This window comes from Opisthorchis viverrini (genome assembly GCF_000715545.1).
Source record: "Opisthorchis viverrini unplaced genomic scaffold opera_v5_177, whole genome shotgun sequence".
NCBI classification, from domain to species: Eukaryota; Metazoa; Platyhelminthes; class Trematoda; order Opisthorchiida; family Opisthorchiidae; genus Opisthorchis; species Opisthorchis viverrini.
The window spans coordinates 277815-293252 of record NW_008751830.1 but is presented as its reverse complement, the minus strand read 5'-3'; the positions used below and the strand labels follow the sequence as shown (position 1 = coordinate 293252).

General features: G+C 45.2%; 1 protein-coding gene across 1 annotated transcript in view; it reads left to right on the top strand.

Annotated features, from left to right (window-relative positions):
• The window catches only part of T265_07501 (hypothetical protein), a gene marked incomplete at both ends in the record, with an annotated part of 9462 nt that extends 8523 nt beyond the window's left edge, over nucleotides 1-939 (top strand). Inside the window, one exon of the mRNA XM_009173038.1 lies at nucleotides 176-939. Coding sequence (XP_009171302.1) covers nucleotides 176-939 — 764 coding nt within the window. The remainder of the gene's footprint in view (nucleotides 1-175) is intronic.
• Nucleotides 940-15438: the final 14499 nt, after the last annotated feature.

The window sequence follows — 15438 nt, the reverse complement described above, 5'->3', positions numbered from 1 at the left end:
ATCGGTTTGGGTGGTTTGACACTGGATCTTCGCGAACATTTACAAGCTTCACGTGAAGCAGCTTTGGCCAAACGCGAAGCTCAAGCGGCCAACTCCGATGTGGAGTCACTGTCGGAAGAGGTTGAAGATCAAGACGAATCCTCCAGCTCGTCTTCAAGTGATTCTCCCAGCTCAGATTCCGATTTAGATAGAAAAAAGAAGGCTAAGAACCATCACGCTGCTCGAAAACTAAAAGAAAAATCCCCGACGGAGAACAGGGCAGTAGAGAAAAAGAAAAATACCACCCAATTCGCTCCGAAAGAATCGACAAAATCGGGTTCGAAGTTAAGAGAAAGACCTTTGGATACGCCATTTTTCAATGATATTCGCAATTCTCCACCGCATTCTCGCGCGAAAGATCGAGATCTGAGTGCAGTCGAAAGGAAGCCAAATAATCCTAATCCTGCTCAACCAAGAGATCGACCTCTGAGCAAATCGCCTGAAATGAGTGTGCGTTCCATGATAACCGTCCCTAAGCAGCGACAGCGTAGTCCGTTCGATCTGTCACCCATTGAGAAAGAGGTTCCTTCTAGACACCAAGATGATCGGCGGCACCGGCGAGACTCTCCAATCGGACGTAGTCCACCACGAGCTAACAAGTCCACCTCTAGGCGACAACGGTCATCAAAGGATCGCTCGCCTCATCGAGTTGACACCCATTCTACACGGAAGTCATATAAAGATAGTACAGATCATCATTCTCGACGTCGTCAGAGTCCCAATGAACCTTTCTACTCCAATTCACCACGTGATCACACTTCAAGATCTCATCGTTCCCCGGATCGATCAAATAAGCGCGACAAGGAGAAGAAAGAACGTCATAGCTCTCGCTCCCCAAGGGCAAGAAGCCCTTTTTCGCATCATTCTTCGAAAGATAGACTCCGTCCCATACCGTCATAACCCACGTTCTGCTACTGGTTTTTTTTTACTTCCCTGTACATTTACCTCGCCTTGTTATTCCACTTTTCGCCTGTCTTTGAGGTAATACAATAAGGTCGGGTCTCAGTGCAAGCAGTACTTCTGTATCCTGTTGCCTTGGTTTTTTATCTTCGTCAAAACCAAATTAAAGTAAAGTCGACGATCTCAGTACGACGGAATGTTGTGGATTCTGAGCGCAGCATTTTTAGCAACAGATTGAAGGTAGCAAGTGCCATACTTTGTTCGCAGAGTACTTCAAGTACGCTTAGGAAAAGCTTTACTGGTGCGTTGCTGTTTTTGGCCATCTCCGTTGAAACTAGTCCATGTTCGATATATCTTACCAAGACTTCGCTGGGTCTCTTCATTCTCACGCATTAGCTATACAAACGCTGAAAGTAAGGGAAATTACACCAATACGTGAATTCGACCGATTCGTAGGTCTCTAGGGGACCACCAGGTACCGCGTCCTTGACCATGAATAGAATGCAAGGTGAATGGCTCAAGCAAGAATTATGTATGTATCCCACTCGGTTTCTATGAATTACTTGCACCTATCACAACTACTGTATTGCCAAGGGTATATCTGATCCATATTGAGGGTAGGGTTACGTATGCAGCTACTTTTGAAAGCTAATATTCCGGTCACTTCTACCAATATTGGATACCAACGTCAAAGCAGACTATGTTGTTTGATGAGCACAAAACTAGTGTTTGTAGGAAACTGGTATTTCTGATGCCTCACTATCATCTGCTTTGGTGCTATGTGGATTAGAACAGCCGCACGACCTTAGTGGTTGGAAACCGCGCACGGCACACCTCGTTTTTCGTTCAGCGAAACCGTAAAGCGGGCAGTCGCTAGGGTCTACCTGGGATTGTTCAGGCGAGCTTTCGTCGTGGTTACTACATGATGCGTGACAGTCGCTGAGGCCTGCTCACGTCAAGGTACTACTCACGATTACTGACACCTTAATCGTTCAAGTACTCAGCACTGGGTTAGGTAAACGAATACAGCCAATCGATCGCAGTTTCACCTACTGCTTCTTATCCAGTGTTTTAGGCTTGAGCTACCGGCCTATAATAGACGCATGTCCCAACAATCGACTCTATTATGTTCCTCAACATATTACGAGATTCGTCCTTTGAACCAAGAGGCCGACAAAATTCTGTCGGAAGATTCGAGTCTTAGTGACCTTTAACCAAGATTGCGAACAAATCCACAAGGTCAGTCAGCCGGTGCTGAAACATTTCGTGGTCAGAATTGGCTGCCGTCATCCTATTAGCGCTACTCGTTTTCATCCTCCCCTTGCACCTGCAGATCACCCTGGATATAGGTAAAATTCTGTACATAGGATGAGTAATCAGATTGCCTTCGATCCCAGTCATATGGTTTCAGTGATATCTACTGAAATGCAATCTGCGGTAAAAAAAATTTCCGCATAGTCATCCCAGAGATAATATGACGAAACCGCGGTAACTATGTGAAGCCAGCAGAAGGACAGTCTTTGTCAGGCGAAGGATATTTAGTACCAATTAGGGCATGTCGCGAAATATATTACAACTTCAGAAAAGTTGGACTAATTCTATGGCACTAGAGGGGTTTGTAGAAGGAAGAGACAGATGGCTTAATCCTTGCATCTTTCCTGCGCAGTCGCGCGATTGTGTTAGGAAGCCGGCTGTTAGGCAGAGGAGTTGCAGCGCGGGGCGTATCTGTCAGTCGAGCACAAATTCTTCCAAGTATCAAGCGCAGGTTTCTCTGGCCCCAACAGTGTTTTTTTGTTGTGAGGAACTGCCATGAATCCATCCGGAAAGCTTTGAACTCGATCGCACAATGTTCAATGATATGTGATTGTCTGCACCAGCGTATTCCGGTGTACTATCTGTTAAAGTTGACGATTTGATAGACCGCCTGTTCTCACGGTGAAACGGTTTGACATTCCCCGAGGCTTTCTGTCTAGATTGGAACCCAGTTACCGATCATTCCCAGCCTGTCTTACATGCAGTGTAAGTCCTTCTGGGATGTCGTCACTCCCGGATCCAATCAAAACTGAATCTCGTACTGGTGATCATAGTGTGGTGGGGCTTTTTTCTGTTCAACTGCGAGGAGTGGGTGAATGGTACAACCAATGACCGGAAGGTCACGAGTTCGAATCATTCAACAGAGATGCATATCCATGGTTCCCATTTAGGATGGAGCAGCTGTACGGTGCTCTTTAACTTGCTAATCTGGAGACGATCAAGTGTCCCAATGCTTTTCCATATTTCACTGATAGGTCAAAAGCCTGAACTAACCTCTTCAGTGGAAAAACGAATAATTTGGAGGCTAGTCAGCTGTGTTCGACAAAATGCTAGGATCTTCTATAGAGCCCTAGCTAGGTATTGCGTGTGGACAAGGACAGAATGTTGGTACTTGTCCATAATCTGGCCTGATTGTAGTGTTTCTGGCCATATTTGATGTGATTTCTAACGGGAAGTCGCATGAGGGCCCACACAAGAAGCGGTTGTTAAGTTAGACTGCTAACCAAATGTTGTCTTGCTGAGCGGTAGTGCAACTTTGTATTGGCCCCTTGGCTTCCTGCTCCGCCCCCTATGGTACATCAAAAGGCGCAGTAGCTCTACACAGCCCTTTATGGAGACAAAGGAAAATTATTACAATTGTATTTATAGGGTAATCACAGGGTGTTCCACAAGGTCGTCCCAGACTCCCCGTGAGGGGGCGAGAAGCGTCGAGTCGCAGATGCTCAACTCGGATTGGCTGGCATTCTGATCAATCAGGGCATTCCTTCGTTTGGCCCGTGCCCTGCGCGTTACACATCCGTCCAAATGATGTGATGTCCGGTTATTAGGGACGGATGGCCTCCGTACACCAAACCACAGGGACTGTGCTTAGAACCATTTAACGTTACAAGGTCATGATGGTCGAAACACATGGAGTTGGTTGCAGTGGAGTCTACTGTCACTCTAAGTCTTAGGACCTCACAATCTTCTACCAAGAATAACTCATGCAACAGTCTTTCGCTTCGGTTGTCTGAATCTCGACCAGTCGCCACTTAGCTCCGAATCACGTCCGTATGACATGACTGCCTGTACTGGTGGGCGTGTAGTAGTCCCAACCACCCATTCAGTTTTATTCCACTACAATGAAACGTGTGATTAGGACCATTTTTCTTAATTGAATGAGGAGAACCTCAGTCTGCGAAAACGGGAAATAGAACTTGACCGAAACTGTGGAGAACCGATGTGTTAGAAGGGTGTACGCAGGATGAGGAAAATTTCCCCTTCCTAAGGTACAATGACCGATCAGCACACGACGTTCCGCGTTTCAAAGCAATACCATTTACGGCGAAGTTCTTTTGCATTCTCCACAATGGCAAAGTGTGAAAAACGGTATTGCGTACACTTATGAGTCATGATGACTTTGAGGAACTGCATCATTCAATGAAAAAGTACGCATAGGTCATTCTATCAGGGATTTGGGCCAACATTTTTCCCCGTGGTCCACTTATCGCACCACAAAGCCTGTGTTACCCTGTGAACAACATTTAGCACTGGAATAATTAAATCTAACTTGTATCCCAGTTCTTCTAAACAACTCCACGTTTGCGGTGAAAATTTCACCAGTCCGAATCAACTACTTCCTACATAAAAGGGACGAGTGAAATGAACTAATGTAACGTGGTAAAGTTGTGTGGTGGTCGTCAATGTCCATCATGTAGACCCTTACGAACTAGTGATCTGTGTGCCACCTGGAATGGAAGCAGAAAGTAGGGAAATTTAAGACGAAAACCAATTCCACTATAGCGATAGTGATTGACACTTACTGGATTGTTGATATGTATCAATTAATCGCACGTTTATTCGTCCTACTCCCTAATTCCGTTAATGTCAACCTGTGTCGCAACTGCCACAGTGAATGGTTCCCTGACCATAATCTGGGTTAAATTATCAGAAAATTCATGCCAAGTCCATTCAACAACAGCCAGTTAATGTAGCCGAATTTTCTGCTTATACTGTTTACAACAAAATTTTCAAAGTGATAACTGGCTAGTAAATCGGAATTAGAAGTGCATGACGTCCACATTACTTCTTTCCGTTTGAGGAGTGAGAGCGGTATCAGGATCCACATACATATTGAAGTGGCCAGTACCTTGGAGACCTGGGCAGGCTTCAATGAACACGGTTTTCCCCTTCCGAAGAGACGGTCATTCAGAAGAGATCACCTTTACGCTGTTCCATTAGGTTTGTTTGGATATCAAACCGCCTCCAAAGGGACAGTTTTGTTGGTCCTTTGAGGTGATCTCTCCAACGGTAGCTGTGTTATACGTTCAAAGTTCCGTCAAACATATCACATTCCATGGGAGCCAGCCGTCAAGTACGTTCCAGTGAATGTTAGGAGAGATCCTACGCCAAAACTGTCTTACCGTTCACATTAGGCGCTGCTTTCCTGTCCAGCATCACTGTGAGCTCTGATTGGCCAAAAATTCGGACCCAACAGCCAATCATGTTTCAGGATCTACTGAATAGCCGTTGCCACTGTCGTGTCCAGAAGGTATCCGAGTTGTCATTGCATATCTGAATGCTGTCCCCACTCAAGTGCCCGGTGCCGGAAAAAACACTCGCCGACAAGGGACACAAGAGCTTTATTGCGAACAAGCGAGCGAGTGCAAAAAGTACAACGGCCTCGCGCTATGTATTGAGGGGCACTGTCTGACCTTGATCCAAAGCTATCAGCCACTGTCTGACTTTGCTCCAAGGTTGTCTGACTGGCGTTTAGTGGAGCTTGAGGGTCTCAGTGGCTTTTGGGTATTGTGGGTTAATCATCAGGAATCTGCCAAGCTTTACATAGGTTTTTAACCTTGTTTACCAATGCACCTGTTTCCCCGTGGTGTTTCCTCTGCTGAGCAATTAGATGAGGTACTGCCGTTGTTACAACTTCGGGGGAAGTTCGGTAATCCAAGAGGCTATGTTGTTCAAAATCTTGAATTTAGCGGGAAGGTCAGCATTAGGATTATAAGTGGTCCCTTAACTGTTCAGTTCGTATTTTCGTAAAATTATGTAGGTGCTATTGAATTCTGGCACTGTGGTTTACACCATTGGGAGCTCAGGTCCGTTATTTGGCAACTGATCAGATGGCAGTTGATCAGAAGTCAACCGTTGAGTTCTACCCATCTTTCGATCATTCCTTAGGCACTTGAGTGTTTGGTCAAAGCATTTCCGAAGGGGACTTTGATGTGTCCGAGCATTCGTATCGGCTCTTCACTCTCACTAAGCCAATAAAATGTGAAGTTTATGTAAAGGTAATAATAATAATAATAATAATAAATTTCACACAACTAGCATAAGCTGCAGCAGATTTAGTGAACAAAATTTCACAGTGTTCTTCTCATCTTTGCATCAGTATGCATGAACTTCAGTTTTGTCACCAGACCTACGCCTCCAGCATTTCATCCAGTGTGGTAGTTTCCGCGTTACCGATAGGTAATCACTGCTGAGCCTTACAAAATGCCTGTGCGTGCTAGCGCTCATTTACCAACTGTGCTGATCAAATGGTTGAATTTCGTTGTAAAACGTTTTCTTTTTCAGACCTAACTCTCCACTGATACTATCTGAGCATGTGTAGCCTAGCCTACTTTTTTGCAGTGCATTGGATTTTTGCAGCCAGTCGCAATTGCATGCGATAAAGAATAATTTTTATGGCCTTTTTAGCATATCTTTTATTTCGAACTCAGCTGAACACAAAGAGAAAACGTTGAGAAATTAATCAAACTGAAGCTAAAACATTTTCGCGAGAATATTAAGCAAACTTCCGTGTCAATGTCTTCTTTCCGGCTGATTATCCAACTGACTATGCCTCTGCAATCCGTCCGGTAGGCACCGTAGATCCGTTGTTTTCTTCCGGTTGTATAATAACTCGCGACCAAATAAATTATAGGAACTAGTATTCTCAGTCAAAGCTGGGTTGCTCTCTTCCACTTGTTTCATAACATGCCATCCATCGGACCAATCATTTCCTTGGGCTCGTTTCGAGAATTGTCCTTGTGTGAACCTTTTAACGATTGAGGTTAACAATAAACTCCATGCTTGTCCCCGCTTTCCGACGACACGGCTATTAGTGAAAAATGCTGTGTTTGTTTCAACTACTTAAAAGTAGCAAGTAGTATAAAGTTCGACTCGACAACCGCACCCTCGTGATAGCTGAACTTCAGCGTTGTGTTGATCCTGCGGACTACGCTACCTGTACTTCAATTCGCTGGGGTTCTGCCATGCCAGAAAGGTCACAAGGAAGCAGTTGAACATCATCTTTGGGTCTCCGTACTACGAGAGGTCGCATTACGAAGCGATCTGGAGGTAAAGAGATACTATGCTGTGGTAGGTGAGGACAGTGAGTTACTTCCACCCGCGACCTGCTCCTGCAAGTTTACGAGGGCATTAATGCTGTATTCCAACATAGAAGGACGGGCTATAATAAGTCGGCCCTAAAATCCTCACACCTCGATCACCCACGGACTGACAGTGATCGCCAGCATATTATCCGCCTCTAAGACTCAAGAGTCCGATGGCATTCTAAAGACGCTGCGAGCAGTGGTATCAGGAGTCGAATTCTCATGCGTGAGTTGACTAAAGCAAGAGTGGTGGCGAGAATCGTTTTATGGGGATGGCCCATAGATATCGACAAAAGAAAAGGAAGTCAACAGAAGACGGGCGAAAAGAGCAAAATCAACCTTCAAAACACTGCTCAGGTGTGCATTGATGATATTCCGAAGGAGATGTTCCCAAACAGCAGGACGGATTTCGAAAGGGCCGAAATACAACTGATTTAAGTTTGCCACAGGACAGTCCAAGAGAAATGCCATGAACAGATTCAACCGCTCAATGAACTGTCTGTAAACTGTAGTAAGGCTTCCAACCGTTGGTCGTCCTACTGAAGTTTAGCAATCCAGACCGTTTGTCCCGTACATTAGAGCTTTCAGTAATCATACGGATACTGGATTACGAACCCGCAGCTACCTCGAGCTCGAAATCGATACGTGAGCCGATTAGGGTCATTCTTATCCTACTTCTACTTAACGACCATCTGCGAAGAGACTTTTCACCCATTCGGCTTGAAGCAATAGCCAGCTAGGACACAGTTTCGCGGGTCCAGTGTGCTTTTTTCCGACGACTGTACTTTATTTTCACATTCCGAAGCGGAATTATCGTGGCTGACGATTGGAATTTGTCTAAATATAGGTGTTTTTTTATATTGTTTATGTTTTATCAATCTACACCGGGGCGTCAACCTTGTGCATCAAAAATTCAACCGACTGGTTGTAGGATAGCGTACTGCGAGAATTTCTGCCAGCTTATCCGTAGATCCAATCCTTGATAAAGAACTAAATGAAAAATCCAGTGTGGTATCTGGTCACCTTGAAAAACGCATTTGAAACGACCATCACTTGTACATAGACCCCAAGGTTGCGGTATATCGATTGTTACGTATCCGGCTAACGTATGTCCCCACGGCAGCAGGACCTGGACGCTATTCAGGCCACGTGTTCGAGTGCATAGTCGATTTCAGTCGGACTATCCGCGCAAGCTTCTTCGGATCAAATGAAAGGATCGAGTACCAAAGTATCTGCAAAACCAAACAGTCAGAGTCTAGTGCGGTCGGATAAGAAACCAGCTCCGGTATTTAGACCTCCTGAAACTACCAGTCGAAATTCGCGTCCCAAAACAACTTGTCTGTGATCGGCTGAGGACTGGACTGCGAAATCAGAAACGCCCAAATCCCGCATCTGGGAGGATCTTCAGGATCATTTGCAAGACTGTAACTTCTACTTTATATTATGCATGAACCTGGCACTCAACAGGATGGCCTGGAGAGAGACCGTCCAACAATTCATGAGAAGTCCTGAGATGTGAAACTCTACAGTGCTGAAAAACAAGCCAGTCATTCGGAAGGGGTTGAACATCAAACCTATACCAGGTAGACTTCCGCAGGCTGTGAACGCACGTACCTTATCATGCTCAGCCTTGTGTGTCACCAGCGTACTCGTCGGTCCACCTACTCAATGTGGCCACCTGGAACAGGTGGCATTTTCATCCTGGTGACTTCTGGTGCCAACTTCATTGACCGTTTGGCTGATGGAATACCGCCAAGACCAGCTTGACGGTGTGCTCACTGGCGCTTCTCAGTAACCACTGCGATAACATGCTAAAACTTAGAGAAACTAATGAATGACATTCGTATCTCGTTTATAAACAAGTAACTGATTTCGGTGCCTGCTGTCATGTATTTAGGCCGGTTGATAGCTTTCAGTAGACCTCTACGTGCTCACCGAAGGACATCTCTCAGGCCCAGGTTGACACCAAGAGCTTGCGTGCATCAACACCTTTTAGCTCAGCGCAGACCGTTCGTAGCTCCCCCCTATGACCTGTGATTTCACCACTGTTGACAGGTAAATCCGGCTCAATAAACCTTCTGAGCCAGTCAGAAAAGTCACTCTGCTGGTCTTGTCAAGTTGAATGTTCAGTGCGAACAGAATGACGCGTTTCATCTAAATGTTTTGATTTTTGCAACACTAGGCCGTTCCGCCTCATGATAGAACAATCCAGACATGAACGGAGACAAGCTTGATGAATGTGCATGGTGACCGGGTCTTTCAGAATGTGGCTACCGCTTTTAAGTCGGTTCGCTTTAAGTGATTTGACAGGGTAAGCAGACTAATAGACAGAATGGGGTGAATGCTAGGCCGTCTTCGGTCGATTACTCGATTATAGCCTACCAAAAACAGCTTTTTGAGCGCTCTAGAAGGTGGCTTTTCTTTGCTCAACAGATTCATCATCATCATCGACAGCATGACATCGGTGTTCAACACCGATGCTTCACTGCCGTACAACCATGACTTATTTGAAAGCCCTATTGTAAAGAAAAGAGTAAAGGTGGACGGGGGGTGGACTTAGTGCTAGCTTAACACAATCATTCCGAGGTGCCTACACCTCCAGACATTCACTCAGGCAATCTGGATAGAAACTGACAACAAGAACGCCACTGACATCGGTTGGCAGCCATATCTTGTAGTGTCTCCAACCAATCACAGTGAGGATCACGCGGTCCCCACCCTGGAAGGCGAGTAGCACCGACAGCACCCAAGCGTTTCATGATCTCCTTCATGCTCCTCTGCCAACAGATTATCTGCTCAACAGATTATTGCTTTTCGTTGTGTGCCAGATTCTGCTTAGTCAGATTTTGTGCGGCTTCTAATGCCCGACACTTCTAATTAACCCAATAAAGCAGAATCACTTTGATGAAGGACGGTATTTTGAGGTTTGAATCGAAATCGATATCACTCGAGATACCACCACCGACGCCAGTTTGTTCTACAGCAACGACCAGGAGGCAGTCACTTAAATTTCTGCGCCACATACACTGAATTCGATTTTCCACAAAAAACTTGCAGGAAACAAAGAGTTATTTCCACTCTGTCCTTCATTGAAGCAACCCCATAAAAAGACCGACCAAAGATGGTGTAATCCGAATGGATTCGATGTACTGACCATAAGTGTGACTTTTGCAAGGCGTTCTCACGAGTGTGAGCAAGTTCAACTAAACTCCACGACAATATGATGGGTGGGACCACCCATGTCTCCCAACATACATCTTTTTCAAGGTTGCCTTCTACAAAGAGTTTCCAAGATTCCTGTGGGTGGAAAAGTATACGGATATCACCACCCTAATCGGCTACATGAGTGTACACATGGCATGAGTCGAGAGGCATGAGGTCCGCCTCCACAGCAAATTTGTTAAAGATGCTGTCAGAAGCGACATCGGTGAGTTCTCCCTACACTATGCGCTAATCGTCATTCATTTATCGCAAGCAGAAACCTTTAGAATAAACGTAAGCGTGGCCACTCAACCGCAGATGGCGAGATGGCCGAAGTGGTTAGAGCGCGGATTACTGACCTGAAGGTCCGCGGTTCGAATTCGACCTCCGCCACTCGACTTCCCCTGTCTAGGCTTGGGCAACCTGGCAGTATCCCAGCCCTCGTGCTTCCTTCGGGTGGCATGGCAGCTAGGCACCGGAAGGGTGCTACAGCTGAACGCTTTGTCTTTTTTTTCTCTTTTTTAGCACTCAGACCGGTTACAAGTAGATGGTGCTGTCATGTTCGAAATTGTTGCTCCTTATGAAACACATGCATGAACTCAGACCACGTCTTGGTTTGTTCCCGTATAGCAATCTGTCGATCAGTAACCAAGGGGAGATCAAATGGTAGTGAAAAGAAGAAAGCCTTCGGTGCGGGGTTGTTTATTAGAGAAACACTAACTGAACGGTTACAGACTAATGGACAAAGAAGCAAAACTCTCATATGCATCTTATGTGCAAAACTGAATATCCATCTTCTTGAATGCGTCTTCTTGAACTTTCCTGGATATTCATTGACTGTTACTCAGATGCAAGCGAATGCTACAAAGCGACTCCACAAATTCCGTAACAGATCTCACTATTCAAGAGACGCGAAGCGGATTTACGATAAAACATACTACTCGCATGCCTCTTCAGTAGCATCCACCGTTACAGTAGTATGATATACAAGGTCATCTAGACAACTAATGAATACGAAGCAAACTGGTCGGCCGAATTCAGACTAATTCCAAATCCGAAGCGCTGTGAATTCTGTGTTTGACTGTGTGGTTCCGAAAACAAAACCACGGCCTAATTCAAGTTTGATCTCACAGCAACCCTTGTCACTGATCGAGGTGAGGAATGCGGTCCCGTCGGTGTAACAAATACGAATCAGCACGATCTGTGGAAAGACGTCTAACGTCTCAAGGCACTAGAAGTGGTTGCTACCAAAAGTTTGATAAACGCAAAAGGCGGCAACAATTAGTCGAACTTTTCAAATTTTTTGTAACACCTGCCCACAAAAACCGCCAGCCGGTGAAGTCATTAGATGGAAAAACGTTCCAAAAGTCCATTTCAGGTTCTGCCTTCAGCTTTGGTAGGTGAGACTTTGAAAACGGTTTTCTCGTCTGAATAGCTCATTATAACATGATAGGACGTAACCTGTTCCATTCCAACAGAAAACTAAGTCATAAACGAAATCAAACTTTTCTAGGGAAACAAGTCGCCTGGCCATGAATGCCTTCCCCCCCCCCCCCCTTGCTGGGGGCTGAAGAGAAAGCACTCATTCACAGTCTGGTAGAACTCACTTAGAACACTCTGAGGGCGAGTGAAGTGACAAATGGTTTCTTCCTGCGCAGGGTTACCAGCAATCGCAATAAACGGAAACGGTCCTGAACGTCTACTACACCCTGCACGGACTCCTTTCCATGGACTTTAAAGAACTGGGGTATGTGGATACAAAGTACACATGCGATTTTGTATGTACTTTGCACCTTAAAAGCGCATAATGCTATTGTAGAACTGAGTTCGTTACCGTATCCGGTCATGGTATCAGAACCGCTAAAAATAGGGAACAGCCTTGCCCATCTGGGTAGTTGGTAGCATTGCTAACGAAGTGAATCTTAGCCTCTCTGAAACCCTTTTCTGCATCCATTCAACTATGGCACCTCTGGCGTGGTAAAAACCTGTCACTGGCAGGCATGGTCTACAACGCGGTAGAACGTCCAGTCTTGCTTTATAGTTGTGAAGCTTGGATAGTGTGCGCTGGAGACAAAAAAACATTGCTTGTTTTTCGCTAACGGTCACTTTGAAGCACTACACACGTACCGCTGGAACACTGGTTTAGCAATGTTGAAACAGGTGAAGTGGTGTTCGCAACGAATAGACCGCTTGTTCATCTGATGATCTGGTTCGGCTGACTGCTCGATCCTGTGTTCCGTATGCCAGGTGGTGGAATGTCTCGCCGTGCCCAAATTGGTGAACTAGATTCTGACTGGATGAAACCACAGAATCGGTACTGCATGACCTCGAAAAGGAGCATGAAAAACAACGAAGGATTCTAGCTGCACTCCTGCCTGTTGTTTGCGAGGCTGGGATATGCAGTATATTGGTGGTCGGATGTAGCGGTCACTCACTAGATCACACGTCACAAACACTTAACACTTCCTGTCCCACTTGCAACCTCAGCCGACAAAATGTACACTCCAAATTACCATTCATTTTTGTCTACTCGGCTACCACCTACGTCCGACACTAGTCTTAGGAAATTCAACCACATCAGGTCAAGTTGTATTCATGTTCGTGCAATTGTCAAATACGAATGGCTACCCCTCGCTCCACATTGTACACAGTAAATAGGCATGCAACTCGGTCCAAATACACGCTCGCGTCCGCAGGACGGGAAACTAACCGAGCTGGACAAGTCTCTACGGGACACGTGAAACTGCAGAGAAGACACATCCCGCATCCGTAACTTGACGCACAGACTCTCAGCAGGTGTCCCCAAACGATAAGTCACTTTTTGCATTGTATTTCTTTCAAGTACACATAACTTTTGTAATCATCATCATTCTGGTAAAACACGTTTATTAGTGCTTGTCACCTGGTAACCAAATTAATTATGTTACAATCAGATGAAGAGAGTGGTGTTACGTAACCAGTGTCACTGTCCTACATCTTCACTGCCCATAAATTGTATCTATCTACACCACCGTGAACTTGTAGACTGTCCACGAATGTCAAACTAGATTGAACTGCGTGAATAGAATCGAGGGTGTGGAGCTAGCTAGCGCAGCGAGAGCGGTCTTAGATAAGCCGACTTGACACGTGACAGTGTGGTTGTCAATCCACGTAGGATCATTGGAAAAAACCGGGGGGTAGGGGTGGAAATCCCAACCAACCAAAGGTCACAGCATCCCTCCTACACAACTTTCTTAGCGCTACCTCACCCACACAGACTAACAGAAGGTTCAAACGAAGTTCAAGAGGAACCATCAAATGAACCGAACCAGAAGAACTAGACCCTAGGCTGGACCCAAACACATGTAGGTTTCCCCACCGACCCAACACTTGTTCAACCATTCTAACACACAAAAATCCCTCGGCCGACACCCAATAGGGATTTAGCTTGACTTAGCTGATTGGTTCTCCTTCCACCTTAAATCTCGACCAAACTCGGAACCTAATCAATTGGCCTGACGAAGCTTTTGTGTCAAAAGCGGAACGTTGCCCGGCAATAAATCTTCCGATTGTCACCAAACTTTTTCGAAAACGTGGACTTCTTTCAGTTCCAACATGCTCGCAGTCGAAATTCAAGCAGAAAGAAGCATTTACCCCTTGTCCTATTTCCAAAACATCGTCGGGCGTATTTTAGTCAGCTTCTTTAAAGGCTACGTTTGTCTATAGGTAAGTACTGACGTAAGACATTCCTGGAGTGTTGCAGTTGGATTGAAATCTGATTTTCTCTTCCACTTCTCTGTACCGGACAGTCTGAGTGTGACTAGATTAGTCAAGGCTTGTGATGACATGGAAAAAGACAAGGTTGCTTCATGAGAAGGAAGAACTCAATGGAGAACATGTGAAATATTCCATACAAAGAATAGATCAATGGTGCAACGAACACATCACATGAATCGATGTACCACACAGGATTTGGCTCTCGAACTAGTATTCACCATTACATCAGAGGTCGTAGTGACAATGGATTCGGAGATGTGGTATTTCAGATGATTCTATACACCCGTTCAACGTTTGAACTTGTACAGTGCTGTCTTGCTGACTGGAATGAAAGAATATGGCATGTTCACATATAAACGACCTAATTGACCGGAATAGCTCCAAGATTCAATCTCGACATTGGCAAGCCGAAAATTACGTGGGGGGGGGGGGCAAAACACCAAAACCACCTTCATCTTCATGCGACATTTATGCCTCATTCGCATTTCGAAGCTCGGAAACATTGCACAATAATCTACATCTCTATTGGAGGATTCTCCTTCCAAAGACCATCTTTGAGGAAGCATGCTATAGGACTTTTTTACATGGGTATGCACATACATTCGATCTTGTGGATTCTCCCAATGTTTACATCGATACTGAACAGATCATTCAGGAATAAAACACGTTTTCGTTGGTCACCTGAGAAAAGCTCTCTGAAGGGAGAACAAGCATGTATGGAGACAAACATGCGTCAAGCTAAATCTTGCTTTAACCGTCCAATTTAATAACATGAGTCGAACAGCCATAGAGTTCAAAAGAATTGGGTTGCTCAGACTGTCCGAGATTATCGCTCACTGACGCGAAACTAGTAACGACACGCCTCAAATAAAACAACTCTATAAGCCTAATTCCAAATCACCAAACAAATAGTGTAGTTGTGAGGCTTAGATTGTTCTCCGGAAACCAAATCAACTTCGGTCAGCAGTTCCCGTACGTGCTGCGGCATCTAGAATTTGATCAACCAAGCCACAAAACCGCTCATCATCATCAAAGACAGCAACATCAAACAGCATCGAAGTTGGCATTGATGCTTCACTGCTGTCCAACCATAGGGTCCTTCTAGTTATATATATATATATATATATATATATATATATTAAAA